The 27981-nt window shown below is 53.2% G+C and overlaps 1 protein-coding gene across 1 annotated transcript in view; it reads left to right on the plus strand.

The window, feature by feature from the left end:
- Positions 1 to 27462, plus strand: part of GRIN2C (glutamate ionotropic receptor NMDA type subunit 2C) — a 113967-nt gene extending 86505 nt beyond the window's left edge. The window contains 5 exon segments of the mRNA XM_048490440.1: positions 9276 to 9505; positions 10699 to 10859; positions 12040 to 12227; positions 17783 to 18015; positions 25291 to 27462. Of these exon segments, the coding sequence (XP_048346397.1) occupies positions 9276 to 9505; positions 10699 to 10859; positions 12040 to 12227; positions 17783 to 18015; positions 25291 to 26829 (2351 nt within the window). The 3' untranslated portion in view covers positions 26830 to 27462.
- Positions 27463 to 27981: the final 519 nt, after the last annotated feature.

The following is a 27981-nucleotide window of genomic DNA, read 5'->3' on the forward strand; positions in this document are numbered from 1 at the left end:
CCACCTAGATAGTTTTAAAGGCCCACAACAGGAAATCCCTGGGGAGCAGCCCAGCTCTTTTTCCCTATAATGGGCTTAGATGGGAATGACTTCCATGCAGCGGTGGGATCCAAAAATTTTAATAGCAGGTTCTGATGGTGGTGGGATTCAAACAGTGGCACCACCGCACACCCGCACCTCCAGTCCCTAATGGGCAGGGAGGTTGCGTTAGTAACCCCTTCTCAGCACTCAGAAAAAATTAGTAACCACTTCTAGAGAAGTGGTGAGACCTGGTTGGATCCCACCTCTGCTTCCATGGCTCCCAGTGCAAACAGCCCTTTGCAGTCATGGGTGCAGTTTGAATAACCATTAGCTGAAATTTGGAAAATAACTTCAACATGATCTTGTAACGTTTATTACCATGGATTTTCTTTTGTTGCTCTTGAAAGTGCAGCATGAAGCAAGGGAATGTGTATTCAAGCATTTGGTCACAGCAGTGGTGTTTCATGTTTGTCTCAACCTGGCAAAATACCTTTTTATTTGTATACTTAAGTGCGTGTAACACATTTGACAAGTTGCTTGATTCGGTATTAATTTTTCCATTATCAGTCTCATGATGAGGGGAGACAAGTAGCTTTGAGGTGTACGTTTCTTGAAAACTACCACTGTGACTCAGGACTTGTTCACATTTACGGCTTTAAATATCACTTCGGTTACCTGAATGCTTCTGAAAACATTTCCCCCGTAGTTCCTTGACTGATATATTTTACTGACAGTCTTGCATGGGGGGCGCATGCCTATTCCCCTTCTGCCACCTCCGCACATTAAATGTTTCTCAGTGGAGTAGCTTTTGGGTGAGTGACAGCCCAGTTCAGACAGCCGGTGTGGCTGGGGACAGTGCAGCCGAGGCAAAGCCATTTTGCCTCCAAAGAGGTTTTCAGTGCCATAGCAAGCTAGAAAAGAGGGAAACATCTCCAACCACACTGCAAGCACTCTGTGCAACTGCCTTAAGTGTAAGTGCCTGGTGGTGAAAGGAGGTATTCCCAGGTTGAAACAGCTCAGGAAGCTGTCCAATCAGCTCCACCCCCAGTAATACCCCCATTGGCCCTGGCTCCTGTGCCAGAGGAGCACTGGTGCTACTGCTGCCTTGGTGCCCTGACATTACGTAGCCACCAGAGGCATATCTAGGCAAACTGGAGCCCGGGGTCAAAACCTGAGGGCCCCCCCCCGTATGGGTGGCCACTCTCCCCCTCCACGACCAAACAATGATTTTTTGTACCAGCTCACAAAACACCTCCCACCCCTAGCAAAACATACATGGCTCTCTCCCCGTCAACTCTCTTTCCTAATTTTGTCCTCACACCAACTCTAGGAGGTAGGTTGTTAGCCTGAGAAACGGCTTCAAGCCAGTGCAAGTGGGTATTAAGCATGTAAATCTCTCACAAATCACCCCCAGCAAAACATTTACCAAACAAATGTCAGCATCATCTCTCACAAAACACCTCCAGAGGAATCCACCCCAAACAGGATCACTTTCAATGGTGTTTAAACTAGGGAGTCCAGATTCTTCTTTTAAATCCACCTTAAAGGGAAAATGTGAGGTCCCCAGTTAAAACTGCATTGAAAGTGAATCTGTTTTGGGGTGGATTCTCCACCACTTTGAAACGGCATCACTTTCAATGTTTAAACTGTGGACCTCACATTCTCCTTATAAGTCCATGCTGAAGGGGGTAGATTTAAAAAGAGAATCTGGGGAAATTTGGAGTGTGCCTGCTATCAGGGGTGCAATTGTTAAGGTAGCAGCAACAACATTTCAAGGTATCTTTAGGAGACTTTCCTGATGATACCACTCAGTTTGGTGAAATTTGGTTCAGGGGGTCCAAAGGTATGGACCCTCAAAGGTGTAGCCCCTATTAGCTCCCATTGGAAACAATGGGGGATGGGGCATCCCTTTTGGGAGTCCATAATTTTGGACCCCCTGAACCAAACCTCACCTAACTTGGGTGGTATCATCAGGAAGGTCTCCTGAAGAATCCCTGAAATTTTGGTGCTGCTAGCCTAAAAACTGCACCCCCCCAGGCCAAAAACTGAAAAAAACACTAAAAAACATTAAAAACACACAAACAAACCTGAAATCTTTGTGCCCTCCACTAGGGGGCGCCTGGGGACATGGGTACCCCATGTCCCTAGGCAAATACGCCACTGGTAGCCACACATCTCTCTGGTACCAGCATAAGTGCCCCTTCCCTGGCATAGATGCCACTTATGTCAGCATGAAGTGGCATCTACATTGGTGCTGGGGCTTCCAGAGCTCTTTGGCGCCCCCTTTCAGGATTTCACTGAGAATGTCTCTCCTTTTTTATAATAAATCTATCTTCTATTTTCTCTTTTTTAATTTTGTAGAAAAGGTCCCAACTCAGTAGCAGATATACAAATTATTCTAAACAAGACTTACGCTTTCATGGTACATTCAGGTTAGAGCTAAAGTGTGTGTGCCACTATATCGCTTCTTGCAGTTGAAACTTTATGCTGAATTTGTAATCTGGATATTCCCCTTTAAGGATTCTGTTCTGTTTAACAGACTCTTTCAACTTAGAGCAGGGGTAGGGAACCTGCGGCTCTCCAGATGTTCAGGAACTACAATTCCCATCAGCCCCTACCAGCATGGCCAATTGGCCATGCTGACAAAGGCTGATGGGAATTGTAGTTCCTGAACATCTGGAGAGCCGCAGTCCCCCCCCCCCCCCACCCCCCCCCCCCCCCACCCCCCCCCCCCCCCACCCCCCCCCCCCCCCACCCCCCCCCCCCCCCACCCCCCCCCCCCCCCACCCCCCCCCCCCCCCACCCCCCCCCCCCCCCACCCCCCCCCCCCCCCACCCCCCCCCCCCCCCACCCCCCCCCCCCCCCACCCCCCCCCCCCCCCACCCCCCCCCCCCCCCACCCCCCCCCCCCCCCACCCCCCCCCCCCCCCACCCCCCCCCCCCCCCACCCCCCCCCCCCCCCACCCCCCCCCCCCCCCACCCCCCCCCCCCCCCACCCCCCCCCCCCCCCACCCCCCCCCCCCCCCACCCCCCCCCCCCCCCACCCCCCCCCCCCCCCACCCCCCCCCCCCCCCACCCCCCCCCCCCCCCACCCCCCCCCCCCCCCACCCCCCCCCCCCCCCACCCCCCCCCCCCCCCACCCCCCCCCCCCCCCACCCCCCCCCCCCCCCACCCCCCCCCCCCCCCACCCCCCCCCCCCCCCACCCCCCCCCCCCCCCACCCCCCCCCCCCCCCACCCCCCCCCCCCCCCACCCCCCCCCCCCCCCACCCCCCCCCCCCCCCACCCCCCCCCCCCCCCACCCCCCCCCCCCCCCACCCCCCCCCCCCCCCACCCCCCCCCCCCCCCACCCCCCCCCCCCCCCACCCCCCCCCCCCCCCACCCCCCCCCCCCCCCACCCCCCCCCCCCCCCACCCCCCCCCCCCCCCACCCCCCCCCCCCCCCACCCCCCCCCCCCCCCACCCCCCCCCCCCCCCACCCCCCCCCCCCCCCACCCCCCCCCCCCCCCACCCCCCCCCCCCCCCACCCCCCCCCCCCCCCACCCCCCCCCCCCCCCACCCCCCCCCCCCCCCACCCCCCCCCCCCCCCACCCCCCCCCCCCCCCACCCCCCCCCCCCCCCACCCCCCCCCCCCCCCACCCCCCCCCCCCCCCACCCCCCCCCCCCCCCACCCCCCCCCCCCCCCACCCCCCCCCCCCCCCACCCCCCCCCCCCCCCACCCCCCCCCCCCCCCACCCCCCCCCCCCCCCACCCCCCCCCCCCCCCACCCCCCCCCCCCCCCACCCCCCCCCCCCCCCACCCCCCCCCCCCCCCACCCCCCCCCCCCCCCACCCCCCCCCCCCCCCACCCCCCCCCCCCCCCACCCCCCCCCCCCCCCACCCCCCCCCCCCCCCACCCCCCCCCCCCCCCACCCCCCCCCCCCCCCACCCCCCCCCCCCCCCACCCCCCCCCCCCCCCACCCCCCCCCCCCCCCACCCCCCCCCCCCCCCACCCCCCCCCCCCCCCACCCCCCCCCCCCCCCACCCCCCCCCCCCCCCACCCCCCCCCCCCCCCACCCCCCCCCCCCCCCACCCCCCCCCCCCCCCACCCCCCCCCCCCCCCACCCCCCCCCCCCCCCACCCCCCCCCCCCCCCACCCCCCCCCCCCCCCACCCCCCCCCCCCCCCACCCCCCCCCCCCCCCACCCCCCCCCCCCCCCACCCCCCCCCCCCCCCACCCCCCCCCCCCCCCACCCCCCCCCCCCCCCACCCCCCCCCCCCCCCACCCCCCCCCCCCCCCACCCCCCCCCCCCCCCACCCCCCCCCCCCCCCACCCCCCCCCCCCCCCACCCCCCCCCCCCCCCACCCCCCCCCCCCCCCACCCCCCCCCCCCCCCACCCCCCCCCCCCCCCACCCCCCCCCCCCCCCACCCCCCCCCCCCCCCACCCCCCCCCCCCCCCACCCCCCCCCCCCCCCACCCCCCCCCCCCCCCACCCCCCCCCCCCCCCACCCCCCCCCCCCCCCACCCCCCCCCCCCCCCACCCCCCCCCCCCCCCACCCCCCCCCCCCCCCACCCCCCCCCCCCCCCACCCCCCCCCCCCCCCACCCCCCCCCCCCCCCACCCCCCCCCCCCCCCACCCCCCCCCCCCCCCACCCCCCCCCCCCCCCACCCCCCCCCCCCCCCACCCCCCCCCCCCCCCACCCCCCCCCCCCCCCACCCCCCCCCCCCCCCACCCCCCCCCCCCCCCACCCCCCCCCCCCCCCACCCCCCCCCCCCCCCACCCCCCCCCCCCCCCACCCCCCCCCCCCCCCACCCCCCCCCCCCCCCACCCCCCCCCCCCCCCACCCCCCCCCCCCCCCACCCCCCCCCCCCCCCACCCCCCCCCCCCCCCACCCCCCCCCCCCCCCACCCCCCCCCCCCCCCACCCCCCCCCCCCCCCACCCCCCCCCCCCCCCACCCCCCCCCCCCCCCACCCCCCCCCCCCCCCACCCCCCCCCCCCCCCACCCCCCCCCCCCCCCACCCCCCCCCCCCCCCACCCCCCCCCCCCCCCACCCCCCCCCCCCCCCACCCCCCCCCCCCCCCACCCCCCCCCCCCCCCACCCCCCCCCCCCCCCACCCCCCCCCCCCCCCACCCCCCCCCCCCCCCACCCCCCCCCCCCCCCACCCCCCCCCCCCCCCACCCCCCCCCCCCCCCACCCCCCCCCCCCCCCACCCCCCCCCCCCCCCACCCCCCCCCCCCCCCACCCCCCCCCCCCCCCACCCCCCCCCCCCCCCACCCCCCCCCCCCCCCACCCCCCCCCCCCCCCACCCCCCCCCCCCCCCACCCCCCCCCCCCCCCACCCCCCCCCCCCCCCACCCCCCCCCCCCCCCACCCCCCCCCCCCCCCACCCCCCCCCCCCCCCACCCCCCCCCCCCCCCACCCCCCCCCCCCCCCACCCCCCCCCCCCCCCACCCCCCCCCCCCCCCACCCCCCCCCCCCCCCACCCCCCCCCCCCCCCACCCCCCCCCCCCCCCACCCCCCCCCCCCCCCACCCCCCCCCCCCCCCACCCCCCCCCCCCCCCACCCCCCCCCCCCCCCACCCCCCCCCCCCCCCACCCCCCCCCCCCCCCACCCCCCCCCCCCCCCACCCCCCCCCCCCCCCACCCCCCCCCCCCCCCACCCCCCCCCCCCCCCACCCCCCCCCCCCCCCACCCCCCCCCCCCCCCACCCCCCCCCCCCCCCACCCCCCCCCCCCCCCACCCCCCCCCCCCCCCACCCCCCCCCCCCCCCACCCCCCCCCCCCCCCACCCCCCCCCCCCCCCACCCCCCCCCCCCCCCACCCCCCCCCCCCCCCACCCCCCCCCCCCCCCACCCCCCCCCCCCCCCACCCCCCCCCCCCCCCACCCCCCCCCCCCCCCACCCCCCCCCCCCCCCACCCCCCCCCCCCCCCACCCCCCCCCCCCCCCACCCCCCCCCCCCCCCACCCCCCCCCCCCCCCACCCCCCCCCCCCCCCACCCCCCCCCCCCCCCACCCCCCCCCCCCCCCACCCCCCCCCCCCCCCACCCCCCCCCCCCCCCACCCCCCCCCCCCCCCACCCCCCCCCCCCCCCACCCCCCCCCCCCCCCACCCCCCCCCCCCCCCACCCCCCCCCCCCCCCACCCCCCCCCCCCCCCACCCCCCCCCCCCCCCACCCCCCCCCCCCCCCACCCCCCCCCCCCCCCACCCCCCCCCCCCCCCACCCCCCCCCCCCCCCACCCCCCCCCCCCCCCACCCCCCCCCCCCCCCACCCCCCCCCCCCCCCACCCCCCCCCCCCCCCACCCCCCCCCCCCCCCACCCCCCCCCCCCCCCACCCCCCCCCCCCCCCACCCCCCCCCCCCCCCACCCCCCCCCCCCCCCACCCCCCCCCCCCCCCACCCCCCCCCCCCCCCACCCCCCCCCCCCCCCACCCCCCCCCCCCCCCACCCCCCCCCCCCCCCACCCCCCCCCCCCCCCACCCCCCCCCCCCCCCACCCCCCCCCCCCCCCACCCCCCCCCCCCCCCACCCCCCCCCCCCCCCACCCCCCCCCCCCCCCACCCCCCCCCCCCCCCACCCCCCCCCCCCCCCACCCCCCCCCCCCCCCACCCCCCCCCCCCCCCACCCCCCCCCCCCCCCACCCCCCCCCCCCCCCACCCCCCCCCCCCCCCACCCCCCCCCCCCCCCACCCCCCCCCCCCCCCACCCCCCCCCCCCCCCACCCCCCCCCCCCCCCACCCCCCCCCCCCCCCACCCCCCCCCCCCCCCACCCCCCCCCCCCCCCACCCCCCCCCCCCCCCACCCCCCCCCCCCCCCACCCCCCCCCCCCCCCACCCCCCCCCCCCCCCACCCCCCCCCCCCCCCACCCCCCCCCCCCCCCACCCCCCCCCCCCCCCACCCCCCCCCCCCCCCACCCCCCCCCCCCCCCACCCCCCCCCCCCCCCACCCCCCCCCCCCCCCACCCCCCCCCCCCCCCACCCCCCCCCCCCCCCACCCCCCCCCCCCCCCACCCCCCCCCCCCCCCACCCCCCCCCCCCCCCACCCCCCCCCCCCCCCACCCCCCCCCCCCCCCACCCCCCCCCCCCCCCACCCCCCCCCCCCCCCACCCCCCCCCCCCCCCACCCCCCCCCCCCCCCACCCCCCCCCCCCCCCACCCCCCCCCCCCCCCACCCCCCCCCCCCCCCACCCCCCCCCCCCCCCACCCCCCCCCCCCCCCACCCCCCCCCCCCCCCACCCCCCCCCCCCCCCACCCCCCCCCCCCCCCACCCCCCCCCCCCCCCACCCCCCCCCCCCCCCACCCCCCCCCCCCCCCACCCCCCCCCCCCCCCACCCCCCCCCCCCCCCACCCCCCCCCCCCCCCACCCCCCCCCCCCCCCACCCCCCCCCCCCCCCACCCCCCCCCCCCCCCACCCCCCCCCCCCCCCACCCCCCCCCCCCCCCACCCCCCCCCCCCCCCACCCCCCCCCCCCCCCACCCCCCCCCCCCCCCACCCCCCCCCCCCCCCACCCCCCCCCCCCCCCACCCCCCCCCCCCCCCACCCCCCGCCCCCCCCTCCCCCCTCCCCCCCCATTCCCAACCCCCCCCCCCCACCCCCCCCCCCCCCCACCCCCCCCCCCCCCCACCCCCCCCCCCCCCACCCCCCCCCCCACACCCCCCCCCGCCCGCCCCCCCCCCACCCCACCACCCACCCACCCCACCACCCCCCCACCCCCCCCCCCCCCGCCAGCATGGCCAACTGACCATGCTGGCAGGGGCTGATGGGAATTGTAGTCCATAATATCTGGAGTGCCAAAGGTTTGCCACCGCTGCCCTAAACTCTGTAAATGGCTCCACCTGCTCACAGCTTCCAGATCATAGTGAGCTGGAGAGAAGATTTCCCACAGCCTCTTTGAGAAACTGCCAGCCTTGGGACAGCCACATTATCCTTGTCCTTAACAAAAGCTCATTAAAATATATACATCCTTACATGTGTAATGAAAAAGCTTGTGAAGTGACAAGCATTTATCCCTCCTTGCCCACTGCCACCTTGGACCAGTCTACCCCCCCACCCCACCCCCGAGAGCTCTCTGATTATCTCACTATCGACCTTGGACGGCTTGCTGCTGAGGAGGGATCAAATATGGGGAAGGATGCTGGAAGTCAGGAGAAAACTGGTAACTACTAGGAAAGAGCAGCCAAGAACCCAGAGTAAAAATATACGGCTATTTTTAGCATTCATCATCCAGCTCCGTAAAGACTCTGGCAGGATGTGTTTTGCTGGTACTCTGCTGCATTTCCCCCTGCACTTAAGTCTCATTTTTTGAACTACTATTTTTCCCCCCAATTCTGGGTTTCAGGGGATTTTGTTTTGTTTTTTATCTTTGCTTTTAAAAATATATTATTGCATTCCTGATGTAGAAACTATAAAAGAACCTGTTTCCAGTGCAAACTAAGCTCACGCAAGGGTGGGAGGTGGGATTCATCAAGTTCCCCTTCTTGCTCCACCCTTCATGCCGCAGGGTTCTAGATGCTTAGCAATGGTGTAGTGCATGTACGTAAGTTCGTGTGTTTGTGCAAAAGCTGGGACCTGCTGAAGGAGAGACCAATTTCAACAGACTGTATTGTTAGAAGCCTGGACTCAGTTTAGCGTATTTAACTTCTTTGCCTTTCTATAGTCTGTAAAAACTTAACATTATCACCACATAGGCTCATAATGTACTGAATTACAAATTGAATTAAAAATATTAAAATAACAGTTTACATCAGAATGTTATTGATTACCATTACAAAAATTAATAAAATGCATGCAGTTTCAAGCAAATTTGTTCATTTATTTTTCCCCCTTCACACAAATATAATTAGCCACTTTAGACATGGAGGGATAGTCCAATACTTTATCAAATTACTCCTTAACATTTAGAATTTTGATTGATTTCCAATATTTAGCTTGTAGAAAGCTCAATCAATTATCAAATAGGAAACTAATTCACTCTGTCTCTAGAACAAACTCTTTCCTTTAGAGTTTAAGAGACATGACAGTGGATAGCAATAGATCTAATTGTAAAGTATATCATTAACTGTTTCTCCGTTGTTATTTTTAGCTTTCCTCATTTCCACCATAGACAAGAGAAGAATGTTTCTTTCTTTCTGGCACTCTACTCACTTAACTGTGAAACTGGCAAAGAATACTTTTCATTTTTTCATGAAACATATGCCGCTCAATTGTAAAGACAGCATCTGAGATTGAAGTAGCATAGTATGCCTAGCGAAGAAGTCATGTGACTCTCCAACTCTTTTTCCTTTTAGAATCTGGAGGCCCTTCTTTCACTATTGGCAAATCAGTCTGGCTGCTCTGGGCCCTGGTCTTCAACAATTCAGTGCCCATTGAAAACCCCAAAGGCACGACCAGTAAGATCATGGTACTCATCTGGGCCTTCTTTGCTGTGATCTTCCTGGCCAGTTATACAGCCAATCTGGCAGCGTTCATGATCCAGGAGCAATATATTGACACAGTCTCTGGGCTGAGTGATAAGAAGGTAAGAAGGACTTGCAGCAGGGTCTGGGTAATAATTCTGAGCTTGCTAAGTGTGGTAATGCAATAAGCCAGGGGGTCCAACTCTGGTGCTTCAGAGGTTCATGGACTACAATTCCCACCAGCCCCTGCTGGCATGGCCAATTGGCCATGCCAGCAGGGACTGATGGGAATTGTAGTCCATGAACCTCTGAAGCGCCAGAGTTGGACACCCCTGCAATAAGCATATCAGGCTAGAGTAAGAAAAATTATGATGAATATGAATACAGAGCTCCATTCTAGGATTGGATCTTTCCAGCAAACCCCTCTCTCCTTTTCTAGTGCAGCTCATTGGAGAGCAACTAATAGGGGCTGAGGGGGCCCTCTAAGATGCAACATGGTAGGCAGGAACTGGTAAAAACCAATGGGAAGTAGGCCCTTTAATAAACAGAAATGTCGTTCAGCTAATGAAAGAGAAAATTAAGAGTCATTCCACTGGCAACAGGTGAGTTCTTGTGGCACAGAATTCAGTTTGCAGACTTCAGGTAATAGCTAGATGTCAGGTGAGATTGACCGCAGAAGGTAAAACATTGTGTTATACCCTGTTTCTCCGAAAATAAGACATCCCCTGAGAATAAGATGGAGTAGAGGTGAAGTGCTAAATATAAAACATTCCCCGAAAGTAAGACGTAGCAAAGTTTTTGTTTGGAAACATGCCTGTTGAACAGAAATACCATAGCATGCAGCTGTGGAGCGGAAAAATAAGACATCCCCTGAAAATAAGACATCGCGCATCTTTGGGAGCAAAAATTAATATAAGACACTGTCTTATTTTCGGAGAAACACAGTACCTACCTTGTGCAAGAGATTTTTCTGGGATCCGCAGGATGCTAAGATTCTAGCAGCCTTTAGAAGGCTGGAGACAATACAGCAACTTTGCTTTCTTTATTTGAATGCATCAGGCTTCACTGTTTGTTGACTCCTGACACAGTTTTGTAATGTGGACAATGCAGTGTAATGAAATGCAAGTGAATAAACATTTTAAAAGCCATCTTGAGCTGGGAGGAAAGGTGGGATACAAATACATAAATAAAATAACGACATCAGGCTGAAATGCTAGGGATGCATCACATTTAGCCAACCAACCCGCCCAACTAGAGGATTCTGGTTCTTTGGGGGGTTGCATTACAGATGTTTTGTTTGTGGCTTCCTTTCCAGTTCCAGAAACCCCAAGAGCAGTATCCCCCATTCCGGTTTGGAACAGTTCCCAATGGCAGCACGGAGCGGAATATTCGGAGCAACTACCACGACATGCATACCCACATGGTAAAGTACAACCAGCGCTCCGTGGAGGATGCCCTGATCAGTCTCAAGATGGGGTAGGCATCTGCTGTTCCGTCTAAGAATGTCATGTCATAAATCTTCATGTCATACATCTTCAAAGGATATAGGCTAAAGTGAACTTTCAGTTCTTAAGGAACCACAGCAAATTTTGAATAAGGACAACAAAATTGGTGGTGGGTGGTGGTAATGTCCTGTCCCTTTCCGCTTCTATGTATTTCTGTAGATGGAAGATCTTTCCTCTGTGGTGGGTGATGCTCTCCCCACCCCCTGCTGCCGTTTCTCTCTGACGATGCTGTTCTGTGGCTCAGAGGAGACTGAATGGCTGTCTTCACTCCCTCCCCTGCCCTCATGCATCAGAATGCCATTGGTTCTTATATGTAACTGTATATCTCACCTGGGCCATGCCACACATGGTACCATATATACAATTGGTGAGGTGCACACTCCTTCATTACCAAATGTACTAGGTCCGTCACAAAAGTTTGGACTAGCCCAGTGGTGGCGAACCTATGGCACTCCAGATGTTCATGAACTACAATTCCCATCAGCCCCTGCCAGGATGGCCAATTGGCTATTCTGGCAGGGGCTGATGGGAATTATAGTCTGTGAACATCTGGCGTGCCATAGATTCACCACCACGGAACTAGCCCCTGTGTGTCAACATGTGGGTGTAAAGTGCCGTCAAGTTGCAGCCAACTTCAGCAAAAGGGTTTTCCAGGCAAGGGATTAAGCAGAGGTGGTTTGCCACTGCCTTCCTTTGCATTGTCTTCTTTGGTGGCTTCATTCCAAGTACAAATGCTGCTTATCTTCTGAGACTTGATGTGATTGGGCTATATTATGCACCTTCCCTCCCTACACTAGTTGCTGCTTTACATGAAATCTCTATGACCCATTAACCACACAAAGCTCGTTCTATAGATGCTTCTAAAACCCTCCCCATGCTATTGTTTCCACACCTTAGTCACAGTTCTCTTAGAAGTTACTGAGCCCCACATACCTCACAAAGGGAAGGCAACTGTAACATGCTTTGAGATTCCTTAAAGGTAGAGGAAACAGCAGAGTATAAAAACAAACTGTTCAAATTTTGTTCATTCATATGTAAACTTGCAGAGTTCTCTTGGGCTCCTTTCATTCTGCCTCTTAAGTTGCTACAGACGCTGCTGAACAGAAATCTGTTTTATAAAGCTGTTCCCTTGTTTTCTTTCTTGATTCCAGGAAGCTGGATGCCTTTATATACGATGCTGCAGTGCTCAATTACATGGCTGGCAAGGATGAAGGTTGCAAGTTGGTGACCATTGGCAGTGGAAAAGTCTTTGCCACCACTGGCTATGGCATTGCCCTCCAGAAGGATTCCAAGTGGAAGAGGGCAATTGATTTGGCCCTTCTGCAGTTCCTGGGAGATGGTGAGTTTTGCCAGTCTCCTTCCCCAACAGGTGTTCTGAATTAGCGGTGAAAAGATTTTCACCAATAAGATATTTTTAAAAACCAAGTGTACCTTTTCTGTCGGGTCAAGTATTCCACATGATTGCATCTCTGGGATCTAAAACTAGCTGTATTGGGACGGGGGCAGAGGGTTCATCACTGGCAACATTCAGCATGACACCTGGGCAAGTAACCTCCTGCTCACAATTGTCTGGTTTGCTTGGATTCCCTATGGCCCAGGGTCATCATAAATAGGCCTTGCAGCATTTGACACCAGCGTCAGATCAAATGTACGTACACCTGTGGAGTCCGTGGCATTCATCATGTTGGTGGGTCCTCAGAATATATAGGACTGAATGACAGGTTCTGGGCAGCACGCAAGATATTTGTGAATCAATTTAGAATGTTTGGTAAACATGCTCAACTATGGGAGTCAGGAGGTCAAAAGTGGGCCGGGCTGGAATACCAAAGACGTGACTAGAGGCGCCCCCATTCCCCAGCAGAATGGAGACAGCTAAGGAATGCACCTTTTTAGTAAGCTATTTTTTTCCTGTTAGGTGGATTGGGTAGACAGCAGAATGGGCAGGAGGCACAGGGAAAACAGTGAGGAAGCGGTGTGAGAATACATACGCATAAAGCATTTTTAGGATTATTTAGATCCAGTGTGGAGAAGGGAAGGTGGCATGGTATAGTCCAGGGGTCTGCAACCTGCGGCTCTCCAGATGTTCATGAACTACAATTCCCATCAGTTCATGAACATCTGGAGAGCCACAGGTTGCAGACCCCTGGTACAGCCTGATCTCATCAGATCTCAGGAGCTAAGCAGGGACCAGTAACTTGAAAGGGAGACTTCGAAGGAAGACTCTGCAGAGGAAGGGAATGGCAAACCACCTCTGGTTCCACTTGCATTGAAATCCCCTTGCTGGGGTCGCCATACAGCTGTGGGACTTTACACAGACAGGTCAGGTGTGGGTAAGAACAACTGAGCATTTTTGGCTGCTTGAAGGTGCACATTTTGTGATCAAATTGCAAGTTGAGGTTTACTTATGGTGGTTCCTGGACACACTCTGCCTCTTGAGTCTTCAGGGAAGTCTCTTATGTCTTGCGCTTCAAAGTAGTCACAGAACAGAGTCAGGTTTCTGTCCAGTGTTGCAGAAACAATATTGTCACGGAAATCTGACAAATGCAAAGCAGAACTGCTGTCTCATCTCATTTTTGCTCCTTCTCCTTCTTTTCTGTCCTTCATTCTTGGGCAAAACATACACCACTTTTGTATGTATTTAAACATTTCTTTCTTTCAAGCTTGAAAGCACTGCAGAAAAATAATCCAAGAAGCATTCAATAGCCCATCATGACTACAGCTAAAATTAGAGTAGCTGGAATAGGGGCTTGAACGTGGATTGTATCCTTGAGTTCTGCCAATGTTTCAGCAAAGGCACTATGACACTGTGAATCAGTCCCTCGGTTCTATTCTGCCTCCCATACCTAAGAGCTCTTGCAGTACATCTGAATTTTGGCTAGCCTCTGCATAGTCAAGCAATCCAGCTGTGTCCCTAAGTTCCCTTGTCCTTAGGGAGAATTTTGGAGAAGGCATTAGAAATTTGTTGTTCTTGGCCACCTTGTTTGGCCTTAATATTACATCAAACACAGCATCTCTTGTCAGGTGTCTGGAAAGTTTTCTGTCCCTGAAATCTCTCTCTCTCTCTTCCCTTCCACAGGAAATAAAAATTCTCTTGTCACTTGGAGCCCTTACAAGTCATCTGTGTGCAAAGGGGTATATATAAAAGTGCAGGGTTGGGGAGTTCAGGAGAAAATATTTTAATGGAATGCAAACCGGAGAAATGTCAAGCGTAATGGGGATCAGAGAGTCAGACAGATGTACAGGAAAAAGAGAAGAGAAGGAAGGGTACATGCAGTTACAAGAGCAATAGAAATACAATTAAAGGGCTGACTTGGGAGCCGCGGTGATATGTTGCTGACACTCTCCTTCCTCTTCACTCAGTAGTGTTCTCTGAGGCTTGAAGCAAGCAGGGAGAAGAGCAGGACTGTCCATAACCTGCTTGTTGGTGGAGGTTCGTTCTAAAAAGATTGCTGTCAGGACTCAGGCTGTACCTTCTGACCTGGACACCTATGCCTCTGATCCCAGATCTATGGATACAGGGACTGTGATCATAGAAACATAATATGCACACGTGCAATTTCGTTTTGCATGTGACAGAATTGCCCCTTAACATTTGAAACAATTTTCAAGGTCAAGGGCTGGTTCAAATTTAAACTCTTTGTCAAACTGAGACTTGATAATGACTGACCTCCAGAAATGCTTTGTCCTTTCAAAATGTATGGATCCGCCAGATGTTTCAGTAATCAGGAAAAATCACATTTCCATCATAAGAAGGCCAGCGTGGGGTCAGGGATCTCCGTAGTTATAGGGTGAGGGAATACAGCTGTGAGAAAGAGCCGTATGAGAGAGGCTGAGGGCCGTTACACATGGAATGCTTACCTCAGGGCTCTTCACTGCACAATGGGCTTGCAGTGGGATCTCCTTTCATTTCTCTGTTTACCTGCAAGGAGGCACTTACTCCTAGTTTCCCAGTTTTCTTTCTGAGAACTCTCCCAGGCCTGCTTTTTTTGGTTCTCTGAACTTTGTCCATCAACTTATCCTTAAAGGTACAGATCTCATCACATCCAATAGGCTCAAGTTTGCTGACTTTGTAAAAACCTTTTAATTACTATTATATCAATATTGCAGTTATATCGATATTGTAGTCCTTTCAAAAAATAATCCCCCTCCAAATGAAACAGGCAAAGCAATTCCCTGAACCACATGCTGCTAAAGAAGGGGGTTATTCCTAGAACTGATATTTTCTCCCTTTCCTGTCCTCTCCCCCGCCCCTTTCTCTCTCTTTTTCTGTTGCTGCTGTTGCCACAGAAGCAGAGAGGCTTGTTTTTTCAAAACAATCTCTGTTGTTGTTATTATTATGTTTAAACACTGTATTTAAATGGTTTTAGTTATTTTAAAGTTATAGAGCCATATTTCATTTTATATTTGTAATTATGATTGTGCTCTTCCTGTTATGTTGTGTTTTTCTTTTTTATGTTGTGCACATATGTTGTGGACATTATTTATACAACAACAACAACAACAACAACAACAACAACAACAACAACAACAATAATAATAATAATAATAATAATAATAATAATAATAATAATATTTCAATATGGGAATTTTGAGTTCCGAATTTAGAGAAGCGGGGAGTGATAATGGATGTCTTTATCATTGTTTTTGCTTGTGGAGGTTGTGGAGATTATTCAGGCTGAAACAACAGCAATAAGCCTGTGTGGTTGAGCTACTTTTCTTTGAAGGGTGAAGCTAGCTGTGGGTGTAGGGAAGATGTCTGGGGCAAAGCTGTGCTCACTGGCAAATCTGTCCCACTCTAGTGACAAGGCAAATTAAAGTCACACTAGAAGTGATGTTTCTTGCTGCAGAGAGAATGGAAACTTGAGAACATATGCCCAAGGAAGAAATCTTACAGCGATGGACATTTACCCCCACCATGTAGTAGACACCTTGCACATAATTGGCCTTAGATATAACCTGGTGCATTCTCCTTCTGACATTCATCCTATCCCACAGCATGACTGTGGAGGACCTAGGAAAAACTACCCTTCTCTGACACTTATGTTGTGTAATGCCTGGTCCATTAATCTCAAGACTGCAATGCTGCAAAATTGTTTTGCAGCATATGATGTGGAGCTGGTGTGCATGACCAAGACCAGGGTACAGGAGAGAGAAACTGTCCCTCTGAAAGAATTAACCCTTCCTGGGTTCTCTGTCCTCCATCAGTAACAAGGGCTGGAGGGAATGTGGCAATGCTCATTTGGGAGGCTTTCCCCTTCAGGGCAGTGATCCATGCAACAGTCACCTCCAGGTTGGATTACTGTTACTTGCTCTATACAGACTTACCTTTGAGACTCCTGCAGAAATTCCAGAACACAACAGTGAGGGTTGTTACTGGGACTCTGGTAAAAGCACATATTTGAACCTGTGCTCTGCCAGCGGCACTGGTTATTGGTTGAATTCCAGGTCATGTTCAAGGTTTTAGCATTAACCTTTAAGACCCTGAGGGATCGCATCAACCCATACTGCCCTCAGAGTGGTCCCTGGCCAAGACTGTCCAGCTAGCCTCTATCACAGCTATGGCTTTTTCAGTCCTGGCTCAGTCTTCAGAGACCAGGGCCCTGTGGGATCTGCTTCATTTCTGCAGGGCATGTAAGGCAGAGATGTTCCACCAGCCCTTTGGTTGAGCTAACTACAGTTCTTCCAAAGTGCAGTTCCTGTTACACAACTAGACACTCCTGTCAACTGTTGCATGAACTAGAGAAGTGTGTTGTCCAAAGACTCAGAAACTCCACTTATCCAAATGTATGCCCCAAACAGTACTTGAGGAGTTATCTATAAAGTGCCAAATAAGACAAATGCATTTCATTCTGATAGCAGAGGTTTCTTCAGTGTTTGAGAACAGAAAAATGTTGGGAGCTGAATGGAGTATGTGTTCGTGGCTGTAAATGGTTGTGGCAGGTTCTAGCCTCAACAGCTGGGTAATGACTGTTTCACAGTCATAGATATTGTCTCTGCCCTGCTTTTGGATAATTTGTCTGCTCACAGCCAAATGACAGCATGCGAATAAATAGCCTTCCTTGCAATACCAAAACTACCATTTAGTAGCAAATCAAGAAAAACACTTTTTCTCTTTGTATAACAATGCATATTGCTTGATTGATCTTTGGGGATTGTAAGAGTGTAAACAATAAAAAAATATTTGGGCAATGATTTGGGCAATGAAGAGGTGTGCATTTCAAGAAGAGCAAATGAAAGTTCAACCCAAATAATTCCCCTTTTAATATAGTTAATATCAATAATAGGACATAATACTGTGAGGAGGAAAAGTGATTCAGTAGAAATGGGCCTGACAGGGCTGTCATCTCCCCTCAACATATTTGATGTTCCTGTCATGAAATGCTCTCATGAGTCTTGCACTTTCTGCCCATCATTGTAATACCAGTTGTTATTGCAATGAATAATCTCAGTGACTCAGATGTGTGGAGGCCGTTTGCCGATAGCGGGTCTAGACATCTGTCCTGGTCAACATGCTTGCTGAAGGACCTAAAGTGAACAAGTCTAACAACTCCAAAGGCAGTCTGTTCCACTGCTGAACAGCTCTTACTAGAAATATTTAGCCAAAATCTACTTCCTTGTCATTCTTACCCATTACTGCTAGTATTGACCTCTGGAGAAAAAGAGAACATCTGCCCTATCTTCTGCGTGACGGCCATTCAAGTAATTGAAGGCAGGAAACAACAAACAAACAAAATTTAAAAATGGAATAAATATAATAAAGTCAACAAATACAACTGTTAAGATTTTCCAAATGCTGTTTTGTACGCAGCTCTCATGGTTAAATGTCCAAATTCACAATGAGTTCTTAATTAGGAATTTACTTTATATTTGTGTCTGTGTCTGTGTGTCTCCTAGGGGAAACCCAAAAACTGGAGACTGTGTGGCTGTCTGGGATCTGCCAAAATGAAAAGAATGAAGTGATGAGCAGCAAGTTAGACATTGACAACATGGCAGGAGTCTTCTATATGCTGCTGGTGGCCATGGGACTGAGCCTGCTGGTCTTTGCCTCGGAGCACCTGGTTTATTGGAAGTTGCGACATTCTGTCCCCAAGTCTCACAAGCTCGATTTCCTTTTGGCTATAAGCAGGGTAAGTGCTATGTCTGCACTCCTGGGCCTTCTCCGAGGAGGCACATGGGTTCCCCTTGAGAATATTTTCGTGTTTTAAATTGGAAGTAGCCTTCCTGGACTGGCCCAAGGATTTTGGTGCCCCAGGCTGTAAATGAATCTGCTGCTCCCTCCTGTACAGTGGGGAAGACACTACTTGCTGCCCATCTAGGCATTGTGAGATGGTGGGAAGTGATTGTCCTCCTTGTTGTAAGCAGCAGTGAAGTGAGAACCTGCTTCCTGTCCACCTCACGCAAACCCAGAATCATGAAGAGGCAGGAAGCTGTTGTTCAACCTGCTTGTCGCCCACACTATGGTGAGGCAGATTACCACCATGAATTGGGAAGCTTCCATCCACCTTCATTTTCCTTGCATTATGAGGGTAGGAAGGAGAAAGTGCGGGGGGGAGGAGAAGACACCCTCACCAGAATGTGGAGTGCCTCCTGGGACAAACCCTGACACCACGAACAAGGGGACAACAGGGCAGATAGGCTCCCTTCCACCTCTGTTGACTTAGGTCAGGGGTCTTCAACCTGTGGCTCTCCAGATGTTCATGGACTACAAATCCCATCAGCCTCTGTCAGCATGGCAATTGGGGATGATGGGATTTGTAGTCCGTGAACATTGTAGTCCATGAACATCAAGGGTTGAAGACCCTTGACTTAGGTGATCACATAGGTGTGCGTAGTGAATGGGCTAGTCCAGCTATTTTCTGAGAGGCTTCAAACCATATTCTAAGGGCTAGATGAATCTCACCCTTCACAAAGATTCTTCTCACCAGCTGCAGAACCTGTATAATCAGATGATACAAGGTCACTGATTGGGGGTGGGGGATTGAGGAGCTAATCCCTACCTAAAATATTCTAGAATGGGCCTGAGAAGATAAACCTATCAACAGTATGAAAAACACATGGACCCTCCTTGCTCCTTTTCCTTACAAGTCAACCTATGGATAATCTTGTTCTCACACCTTGAATAAAATCATTGCTCACTGAGGATCAGATCAAGTTTCTTCAGAAGCTGCATTTACGCCATCACTAGAAATAATACACCATCACGCTAAGTTAATGTACATGCATTAGAATTATGACAAGATTTTTTTAATTTTGCACTTTAAGATGTGGGATCCCACCCCTACCCCCCACCGCCTTTCTTTGGGACATTAGAAATAAAGATATCCACTGAGATAATTATCAGTTAAAGAACCTTAAGAAAGTTCTTTCTAGATTGTGTCATCATGATTTTAAGATGTGGGAGTTTTTGGAAACTGGAAAGAATCATAGCATGGTTTTGGCATCTGCTTTTCCCTACAGCATGAGAGTTGCTTGTTTGTTTAGGTTTATTTAAGCAGACGCCTGATCAACAAGTTCAATTTAAATAACAGGTATGCGGGTGCAGTCTTACAATTTGTTTTAGAATAATTTCTGACTTTGATCTAAAAACAATCCTCAGTGCAGAAAATAGGATTTTCTGCCTTTGAATGAGGTTCAATATGTCTGTGTTGGGGTTAAATCTATCACCTGGGCCCTTTACAATGCCAAATGCTACATTGTTTTCTTTTGATTCCTAGTATGTTGGTAAGACACGTCCTTGTTTAAAACAACAGCAACAACAAAACAATCCTGTTAGTTACAGGAGGTTAAGAAGGGACTACGTCCTTTCCTGCAAGAATATTTTACCATAGATTTTCCCAATGGTGAAACCTTGTCTCTTGGAAATATTTTCTATTAAATCATTCTGCACACCTCCTTCCCCCCTATCACTTTGGGACCCCCCCCCTCCTTGTTTCTTCAGCTGCATTTATTCTACATGCTTCTGCTGAAAATGTATTATTCCTGTTGCTTGTGGGATGTAATCTGTGATGCAGAAGAACAAAATCCTCTCCCTTTTTTTCTTTTGCATAGGCACTCTAGCATTATTACACAGTTACATTTTGAAGCAGCAATTAAAAAATGTCTCAGCCTCATATTACACACAGAAGGGAAGAAGAAGAAGAGTTTGGATTTATATCCCCCCTTTCACTCCTGTAAGGAGACTCAAAGGAGCTTACAACCTCCTTGCCATTCCCCCCTCACATCAAACACCCCTGTGAGATGGGTGGGGCTGAGAGAGCCCCGAAAAGCTGTGACTAGCCCAAGGTCACCCAGCTGGCGTGTGTGGGAGTGCACAGGCTAATCTGAATTCCCCAGATAAGCCTCCACAACTCAGGCGGGAGAGCGGGGAATCAAACCCGGTTCCTCCAGATTAGAATGCACCTGCTCTTAACCACTATACCACTGCTTAACCACACACACACAATTTTTTTGGCCATATCAGAGCAGAGCAGACCCATGATCATTACAGCAGCAGTCCCGTGTCAATTTCCTCCTGCAAAAGCAACTTCCCTTGTAAATTTCACTGGCGCCTAAATGCAGGCACAAAGAATCTTCACTTAAGAGCAGCAGTGGCGTAGTTGCTAGGAGCAGTGGCTAAGAGCAGGTGCACTCTGATCTGGAGGAACCGGGTTTGATTCCCAGCTCTGCCACTTGAGTTGTGGAGGCTTATCTGGGGAATTCAGATTAGCCTGTGCACTCCCACACACGCCAGCTGGGTGACCTTGGGCTAGTCACAGCTTCTCGGAGCTCTCTCAGCCCCACCTACCTCACAGGGTGTTTGTTGTGAGGGGGGAAGGGCAAGGAGATTGTAAGCCCCTTTGAGTCTCCTACAGGAGAGAATGGGGGGATATAAATCCAAACTCTTCTTCTTCTTCTTCTTCTTAATGTTCCACAGCTAATTCAAGATGAAATTGACAAAGCTGATCCTGGCTTGTTTTTGTGCCCTGGCTTGTTTTTGTGCCCTCATGTTAGATTGCTAATGTAATATGACAAAGAGAAAACAAATGTAAAATTGGAGTGTTTTGTGGTTTCCGGGCTGTATGGCCGTGTTCTAATAGCATTTTCTCCTGACGTTTCACCTGCATCTGTGGCTGGCCTCTTCAGAGCATCCTCTGAAGTTGCCAGCCACAGATGCAGGCGAAACGTCAGGAGAAAATGCTACTAGAACACGGCCATACAGCCTGGAAACCACACAATCACCCAGTGATTCCGGCCGTGAAAGCCTTTGACAATAAATTTAAAATTCCTTTCAGAAATTGAGAAGGAGGAGAGAGAAGAAAATGGCTGAAAGGGAGATTGAGTGACTACACAGTGGCATGGATAAGTGCCAGGTGTTTGGTGGGGTGGAGAAATAAATACAGTTTTAACATGATTGCACATTCTCGGGAAGCTAGCTCAAAAACAAATTGAGAAAAACATCTCAATAAAAGTGCTCAGGAAAACTACCGGGGGGGGGGGGGGGGAGGAAGGGAAAATATTTTTGGAACCAAATGGAGGAAAAAACGTGGAATTAAAAGCAAAAATTGTAGCATTTGTCACCAAGATACTGTAAACGATTCATGCAGAAAAAAACCTATTTCTCTTCAAAAGGTGAGTGGACATGTATGCAGAGATTCCACAACTTTGCACAAAGACCTACCAGGGTTAAGAGTTTCTCTAGGCAAGCAGATGATCCAATCTGACTTTCATCTGTGATATGAAGGTCAGATTCACTGGGAAGACACAGAGGTTTAGAGACATTCTACATTTGGCGTGTTCCCTGCATGGCTAGGTATGGAGATATTTGCCATGAAGATGCAACTGACATACGGCAATCTCAGTCAGGGGCTTTCAAGGCAAGTGAGAAGCAGAGGTGGTTTGCCACTGCCTTCCTCTGTAGTCTTCTTAGTGGTCCTCCATCCTAATGCTGAACCTGCTTAGCTTCCAAATCCTGCATGTTTAGACACCAGCATTGGGGGTGGGGGCTGTGTTCACTATCATGGGTGAAATCCACACATGGGCTTTTTGATGTGGGCTTGGTTCCACTGGAAACCTACCAATTGCAGCACCCAACGTTATTTATTTGTTTGATTTTAGTATACCGTCCCATCCTCAAGGGGCTCTGGGCGGTGTACAACATAGTCATCATACAGTACAATAACAAAAGGGGCAACTAAACAACAACCAATGAATACCTAACATTAACTAAAACAGTATAAGCTAATAGATTAAGCCCCATAGACTTTAAAAGCTAATTTAAAACAGCGATTAGTACATAAAAACAGCGCTCTGCAAAACCCTACTTAAAAATCCTAACAAGGAGGAGGGGGGCACGATGGGTCCCAAAGATGTCAAGGGACCCTCAAACAGGAGAGCGGAGGGGGGCACCATTCAGCAACTGGTCTCTCCAAAGGCCTGGTGGAACAACTCGGTCTTACAGGCCCTGCGGAATTCCCCCAGATCCCTCAGGGCCCGGACAGCTGGAGGGTGAGTGTTCCACCAGGCCAGGGCCAGAGCCGTAAAGGCCCTGGCCGAGTGGAGGCCAGTCGCATCATTGAGGGGCCAGGAACCTTCACCAAATTGGCCTCTGCCGAACGCAGTGGCTGAGTAGGGACACATGGGGTAATGCGGTCCCGAAGGTACTATGCAGTTAAGATGGTGGAAAGGAACTGAAAAGGCCCGCTCTGAACCCAACAGGTACCTTCCCTGCCTTCTAGGCTGCAGGCCATCCACATGAGTCTTTAAAGAGTGACAGGATTCCTGCTCATTTTTGCTGCAACAGGTCACCATGGCTCTCCTTCTGGGATTCACATTAGATTTTCTGCAAAGTAGCCCATATGTGCATATCTAGTGGGTAGAGAAAATTGCTGTGATCTGCAGCTTCACCAAGCATAGTAAACATGTAAAACATGTTATCTTGCATATGCCAAAAACACACTGGTGTATGGGAACTTTTCTCTGCCCCACTGGGAAAACAGTGTCTAAAGTAGCTCCAGCAGTATGTGTCATCACCCCAGTCTATGATATATCTTTCCTTAAGGAGACATTCTCCCAAGCCAAGGTGAGATTTGCTAGACCAGAGCCATGGTCCTCAACACTTATGGGATAATCTCATCCCTCTATTACAAAAAGGCTCCTGCCTAGAAAAGAAGTACATAGGTTTTACTTGTAGTGCTCAATATTCATTTTGTCAAAATTCAACTGTCCTCCCCCTCAAACATAAATATATCACATATATGGCACTTAGTTTGCCATGCATTCTTTTAAAGGAATGTTGTGAACCAGTTCTGCTGACAACTGTACCCATTACTACCATTACTGACACTGTAACTCTGCCTTACCATATCAAGACGTTATTCCAGGTCAACAAATACACGTCATAAGATTTCCAGGTTCTACAAGCAATTTGTATAGGAATGTATCACTCATGCTTAATTCATGTGAAATGTACCTGAAATTAAACCAATCAAAAAACAATTATTCCTCAATTAGAAATGCACCAGAAAAGTGAACAGGGAACTGATTTGCCAGTTCTCAGCATGGTTCCATTTCCATTCGCAAACAATATTGTTTGTTCCTTCAAAAAACACAGATACCCACCTTGGCTGGGTTTTTTTTTCTCACTACCTTATCTAATCAAAGTAAAATGCATTTGGAACTGTGAAATATAGGGTGGTTTGATCTGAAGCAACAGAGAAAGGATTTGTTCATAGAGAACTGGCATTGGATTTCTGGATATTAGAATAATAGCAGCTTTTCTTGTTTGTATATTAGCAGTGAACTGCTTCATATGAAGTGTGTTATACTAACAGGGGCTTACCTACAGAAAATGGAGCCTGCAGCAAGAGCTGATTTTGTGCCCCCTCCCCTTTGCAAGTATCCATCACCCATCTTTTTAATAACTGCATAATAATATTGGCTCAAACATACAAGTCAATCTCTTTAGGTGGCAAAGAAATCCCAGGCCTCCCAAACTGCCCCCAACACCCCAAACAATGGCACAAAGAGGCAGAAAAGAAACCCCAGGCCCCCCAAACCACCCCCAGCCCAGATGTGGCCTTAAAAGCAGTCCAAATGTCTCCCCTGCCAGCTCTGCGGCCTGTCTAGGGGTCCTACAGAGGTAGCAAAAGGCTGACACCACTTCCCTTCCGATGCCACAGCATTACTTACCTCAACGGCCAGCATGATAATTCCTGCAGCAGCAGCAGAATGAAAAATAAAAGGGCTTTTAAAAAAAGAAATCCAGGCAGGCAGGAACAAACACAGCCATGCACTGGATCAGAATGAACGTCCGCCCAATTCAAATTTGCAAAGCATCACAGGACTGGCTCCTGTCCTGACTGGCTGGCTGGCTGGCTGGACAAGAGCCCTGGAATTGGACAGATGGGCCTTCAGGTCTCTCTCTGTATGCAAGGTGAGGGAGGGAGGAGCCAGGCAGGCAGGCAGCCGAATGCACGGTGAGGGGGAGGGAAGGGCAAGTGGCCAAAATGCACCTCCCACATGACCCAGACGAATGGCACTGGGGAGAATCCCCTCTTCTCCTCCCGCCCCAGGTACATCTCTGTATACTAAGAGTTTGGGAGTTATTGCTCCAGCTTCTACACTTTTTAAATCTGCATTTTCTGAAATGTTTAGTGTTAAGGACCTCAAGGTAATGGCACTTAACAGAAAACCACTGGAATTTCACAGGTTTTTTTAAATGGGATGAGAACTAAGGAGAAGTGACACACCTGAAAATAGTGTCCAAAATAATCCCTTGCCAATAGAAACACATCTATTTCTTCGGAAACCACATCTGAAAATATCAGATTGAAATGCAGAGTAGAAGGAAATTGGATCAGCCAATGTTTGAGATGTCTATAGGGGAAAACTTGTCCATCAGTCACCTCCACTAATATAACCCAACCTTTATTTTAATGTTAGGTTTTGATTGTGGATTCGAGATCTACTAGCAGAGACCTGATACCTGTTGTGTTCCTGAACAACAACAAAAATGTCACAGTCTTCTTTCCCCCTTAATTTTTTTAGTAGCAAAAAAAAACCCTTCTGACTTTCACAGACATTTTTAAAAATTTTATTATTGTATGTATATCTTGCCTATTCCCCAACCCGAGTTGGGCTCATTTACTGAAGTCTCTGACAACAGAGTGACTAGTCCCAAGATGGCATGACTAGCAATCAGACTAGCTCTCTTTCCCAAATATTATTACATTTTCCTGGTTGTTGACCTTTGTGGGGCCACCTTGTATTTTTCTTATCTTTTATGAACTTGGAGTCTGAACGTAAATCAGCATCCCTCCGCTTATCCTCTCCTAAGATATGCCCATTTGCCATTCTTTTCCCCATTCACTTGGGAGTCATTTTGGTCACTGCATTCTTTTTCCTGTTGTGTTTTCTTTCCCCAGGGCATCTATAGCTGTTTTAATGGAGTCCAGAATCTGGAGAGTCCTGGTCCTGTTCACAAACCTGATGTCACTGCTAACTCTGCTCAAGTCAACGTACTGAAGATGCTGCAAGCTGCCAAGAACATGGTGTCGACAGCTAGTGTTGGGAACTCTTTAGAGAATGCCACACGCACCATTGAGAACTGGTCAAACCGGAGTGAAAACCTCCAAACAACCTTCTCTTTAAGGACTCCTCAGCTTGTGGTTCAGAACACTAGTGGTGGTCCTAACAGGTCAGACCAGCTCTCCAGTGCAGCGACAACTGAGAAGCTTGGGAGGCCTATCACTCCATTCCTTCCCACACCTCAGCAGCCTTTAGTGCCAGCCAGTGAAAACTGGAGAGGGACAAGTGAACAGCCACAGATACTTCATCCAGTGAAGTTCCGAGGGAGCTTTTCTGAGGATAAGGTGCTTCCAGGTTCCACTGTGAACAGCTCCCCACACTACTTGGTAAGAACCACGCCTCAGACTCATATCAAAAATCATGTGCCGCTTGGAAACCACCTTAGTGCTGCTACTCACTCTCCAGTAGGGTCTCTTAGGGAGCTTCTTCCACCTCAGCATAAGCTACCCATGCCTCGAGGAAAGGAAAGGTCCCAACAGAATGTTCACTTGGTGTACGGAGAAGGCGAGAATAACAGCTCAGCCCAGATGGCAAGGCTGGTGTCCACTTCTGAGAAGAGGAAGGATTTGGAAAACCACTTTTTGCCTCACGCATGCGTACACAAATCCTTCCCCAGAGTTGACAGGACTTGCAGACCTTCAGTGTACAAAGAATCTGACACAATAGAGCAAAGGAGGAAGAAACAGAGCCACAGACATAACCTCCCGAGGTCAACATGGGAGCATTATGAGAGACCACAGTCTCTAGGCACCTGGAAGCATCATGGAAAGTCCTCTGTCTATGGGGATGTGCCAGACCTATTCCCCAAAGCTGGTCTGACTCCAAAAACATCATCAGTGCCTGGAATCCATCACGGAATCCACCACTATCCTCCCAATGCCCTTAGGCCAAGTCATACATGCAATAGGAAATGTGTGGGGGCCAATAGTTTGCCTTGGAAGGACCAACGGTTACTGCATTCTCAAACCGCAAGGCTCCCCTCCTACCGGGAGGCCTGCCTACAAAACACCTCAGGCATGCACAGGGCTTCTTCCACTGTGGTGCACAAGCAGTATGCCTACATGAACTCTTACACAAACCTGCCTATTTACTGGGGCTTTCCTCGACTGTGTGAACAGTCCAATTCTGCTCATCACTGTTTCACTCGAGCTCCCTGGTCCCCTTGCAGCAGGGACTTCTTGGTTCATGAGGATGGTCCAAGCAGCATGTACTTCGGTAGCACATACAGAGATTGCAGGGACCAGAGCAGGGTGGATCCAGCATTTCTCCAGTTGGTCAACACAGAGAGAAGGGACTTCCTGGCCACCCAGAGGATGAACAGCCCTTACGCAACGAGGTCTTGGAGGCGTATCTCTAGCCTAGAGTCTGAGGTCTGAGATGGAAAGAGAGATGATGCTAAGGATGTTGATACTTAAGAGTTCATACATGCTGAGGACTGCTTGTTGGGGACCAGTAGCCCTAATAAGGGCAACAGATGGACTCATACAGTCTGCTTCTTCCTACTTAGCTGGCATCAACTGGAAGATCTTTGTCTCTTGTCTGCCGACCTGGATCAAAATAAGAGCAAGTGACCTTTCTCCTTCACCAGTTGATGGAACGAAACAAAAAGCAGCGGCAGCTGAAGGCACTTTAATGACTGATTTCCAAAGTCTTCCATCGCTGGGCACTGGGACACTCATCAAGTGCAAGAAGACGCTCATGGTGGTGATTCACAGTCATGCTGTCTCTGTGGATAGCTTAAGTATTAATTTCAGTGTCAACCATTTACATTTCAGTGCCAGTTATCTTTCAGAGCATGCTCTCTGTGACACAGCTGGAGATGCCCAACAGCCTACTAAGAATTAGGATTATCTTGCTTTCCCATGTGCACTGACCTAAAATGGGGACTGTACAAAGGATGTCCAGGCACATAGTGTGATATTTTTAGTGTTTACATTGCTTTCTGTTTCCTCATACAGAACCCCAAATGCCAAAACAGAGGTTATTAAAGACACACTTCTTAAAATGTATTCACTCCCCTTCCTTCCTTTCTTCCTTCTTTCCTTTTGGCTGACCTGGTGTCAGGTTGCTTTCCACAATGTCCTGAGTGTCAAAAGGGCTGAGGATATCTCTGAATCTTGCTTTGCGGGGAAACCAGGAGAAAAGTCCAAACTGAATTCAAGGCAATGCCTGCCGAGAGCACAGGTTAGGAAAGAAAGCATTAACCAAGTGGTGGTGGTAAATACCCCACTTCATCACTGTTCGTTGGTTTTAGAATGGGACTGACTTATCACTGTTTCACCCATGGGCTGAAGCATATGTCTCAGCAGTAGCTGCCGTCACTGCATCTAGCTCAGCAGGAAACTTTCCGGGCAAATGAAAAAACGCAGAGGCTGAGCATGCATGTACCATCATTAAAAATGTGCAAAGATGGACCTGCCATGGGCAGGCCTGCTGTGCACAAATATTCCTATAAGTTAAGTGATGAGACTTTTAAAAGCTTGTAATATCCTTTTGTTTCGTTTCAATTTATGAAGTATACAAATCAG

The sequence above is a fragment of the Sphaerodactylus townsendi genome, linkage group LG03 (assembly GCF_021028975.2).
Source record: "Sphaerodactylus townsendi isolate TG3544 linkage group LG03, MPM_Stown_v2.3, whole genome shotgun sequence".
Classification (NCBI taxonomy): Eukaryota; Metazoa; Chordata; class Lepidosauria; order Squamata; family Sphaerodactylidae; genus Sphaerodactylus; species Sphaerodactylus townsendi.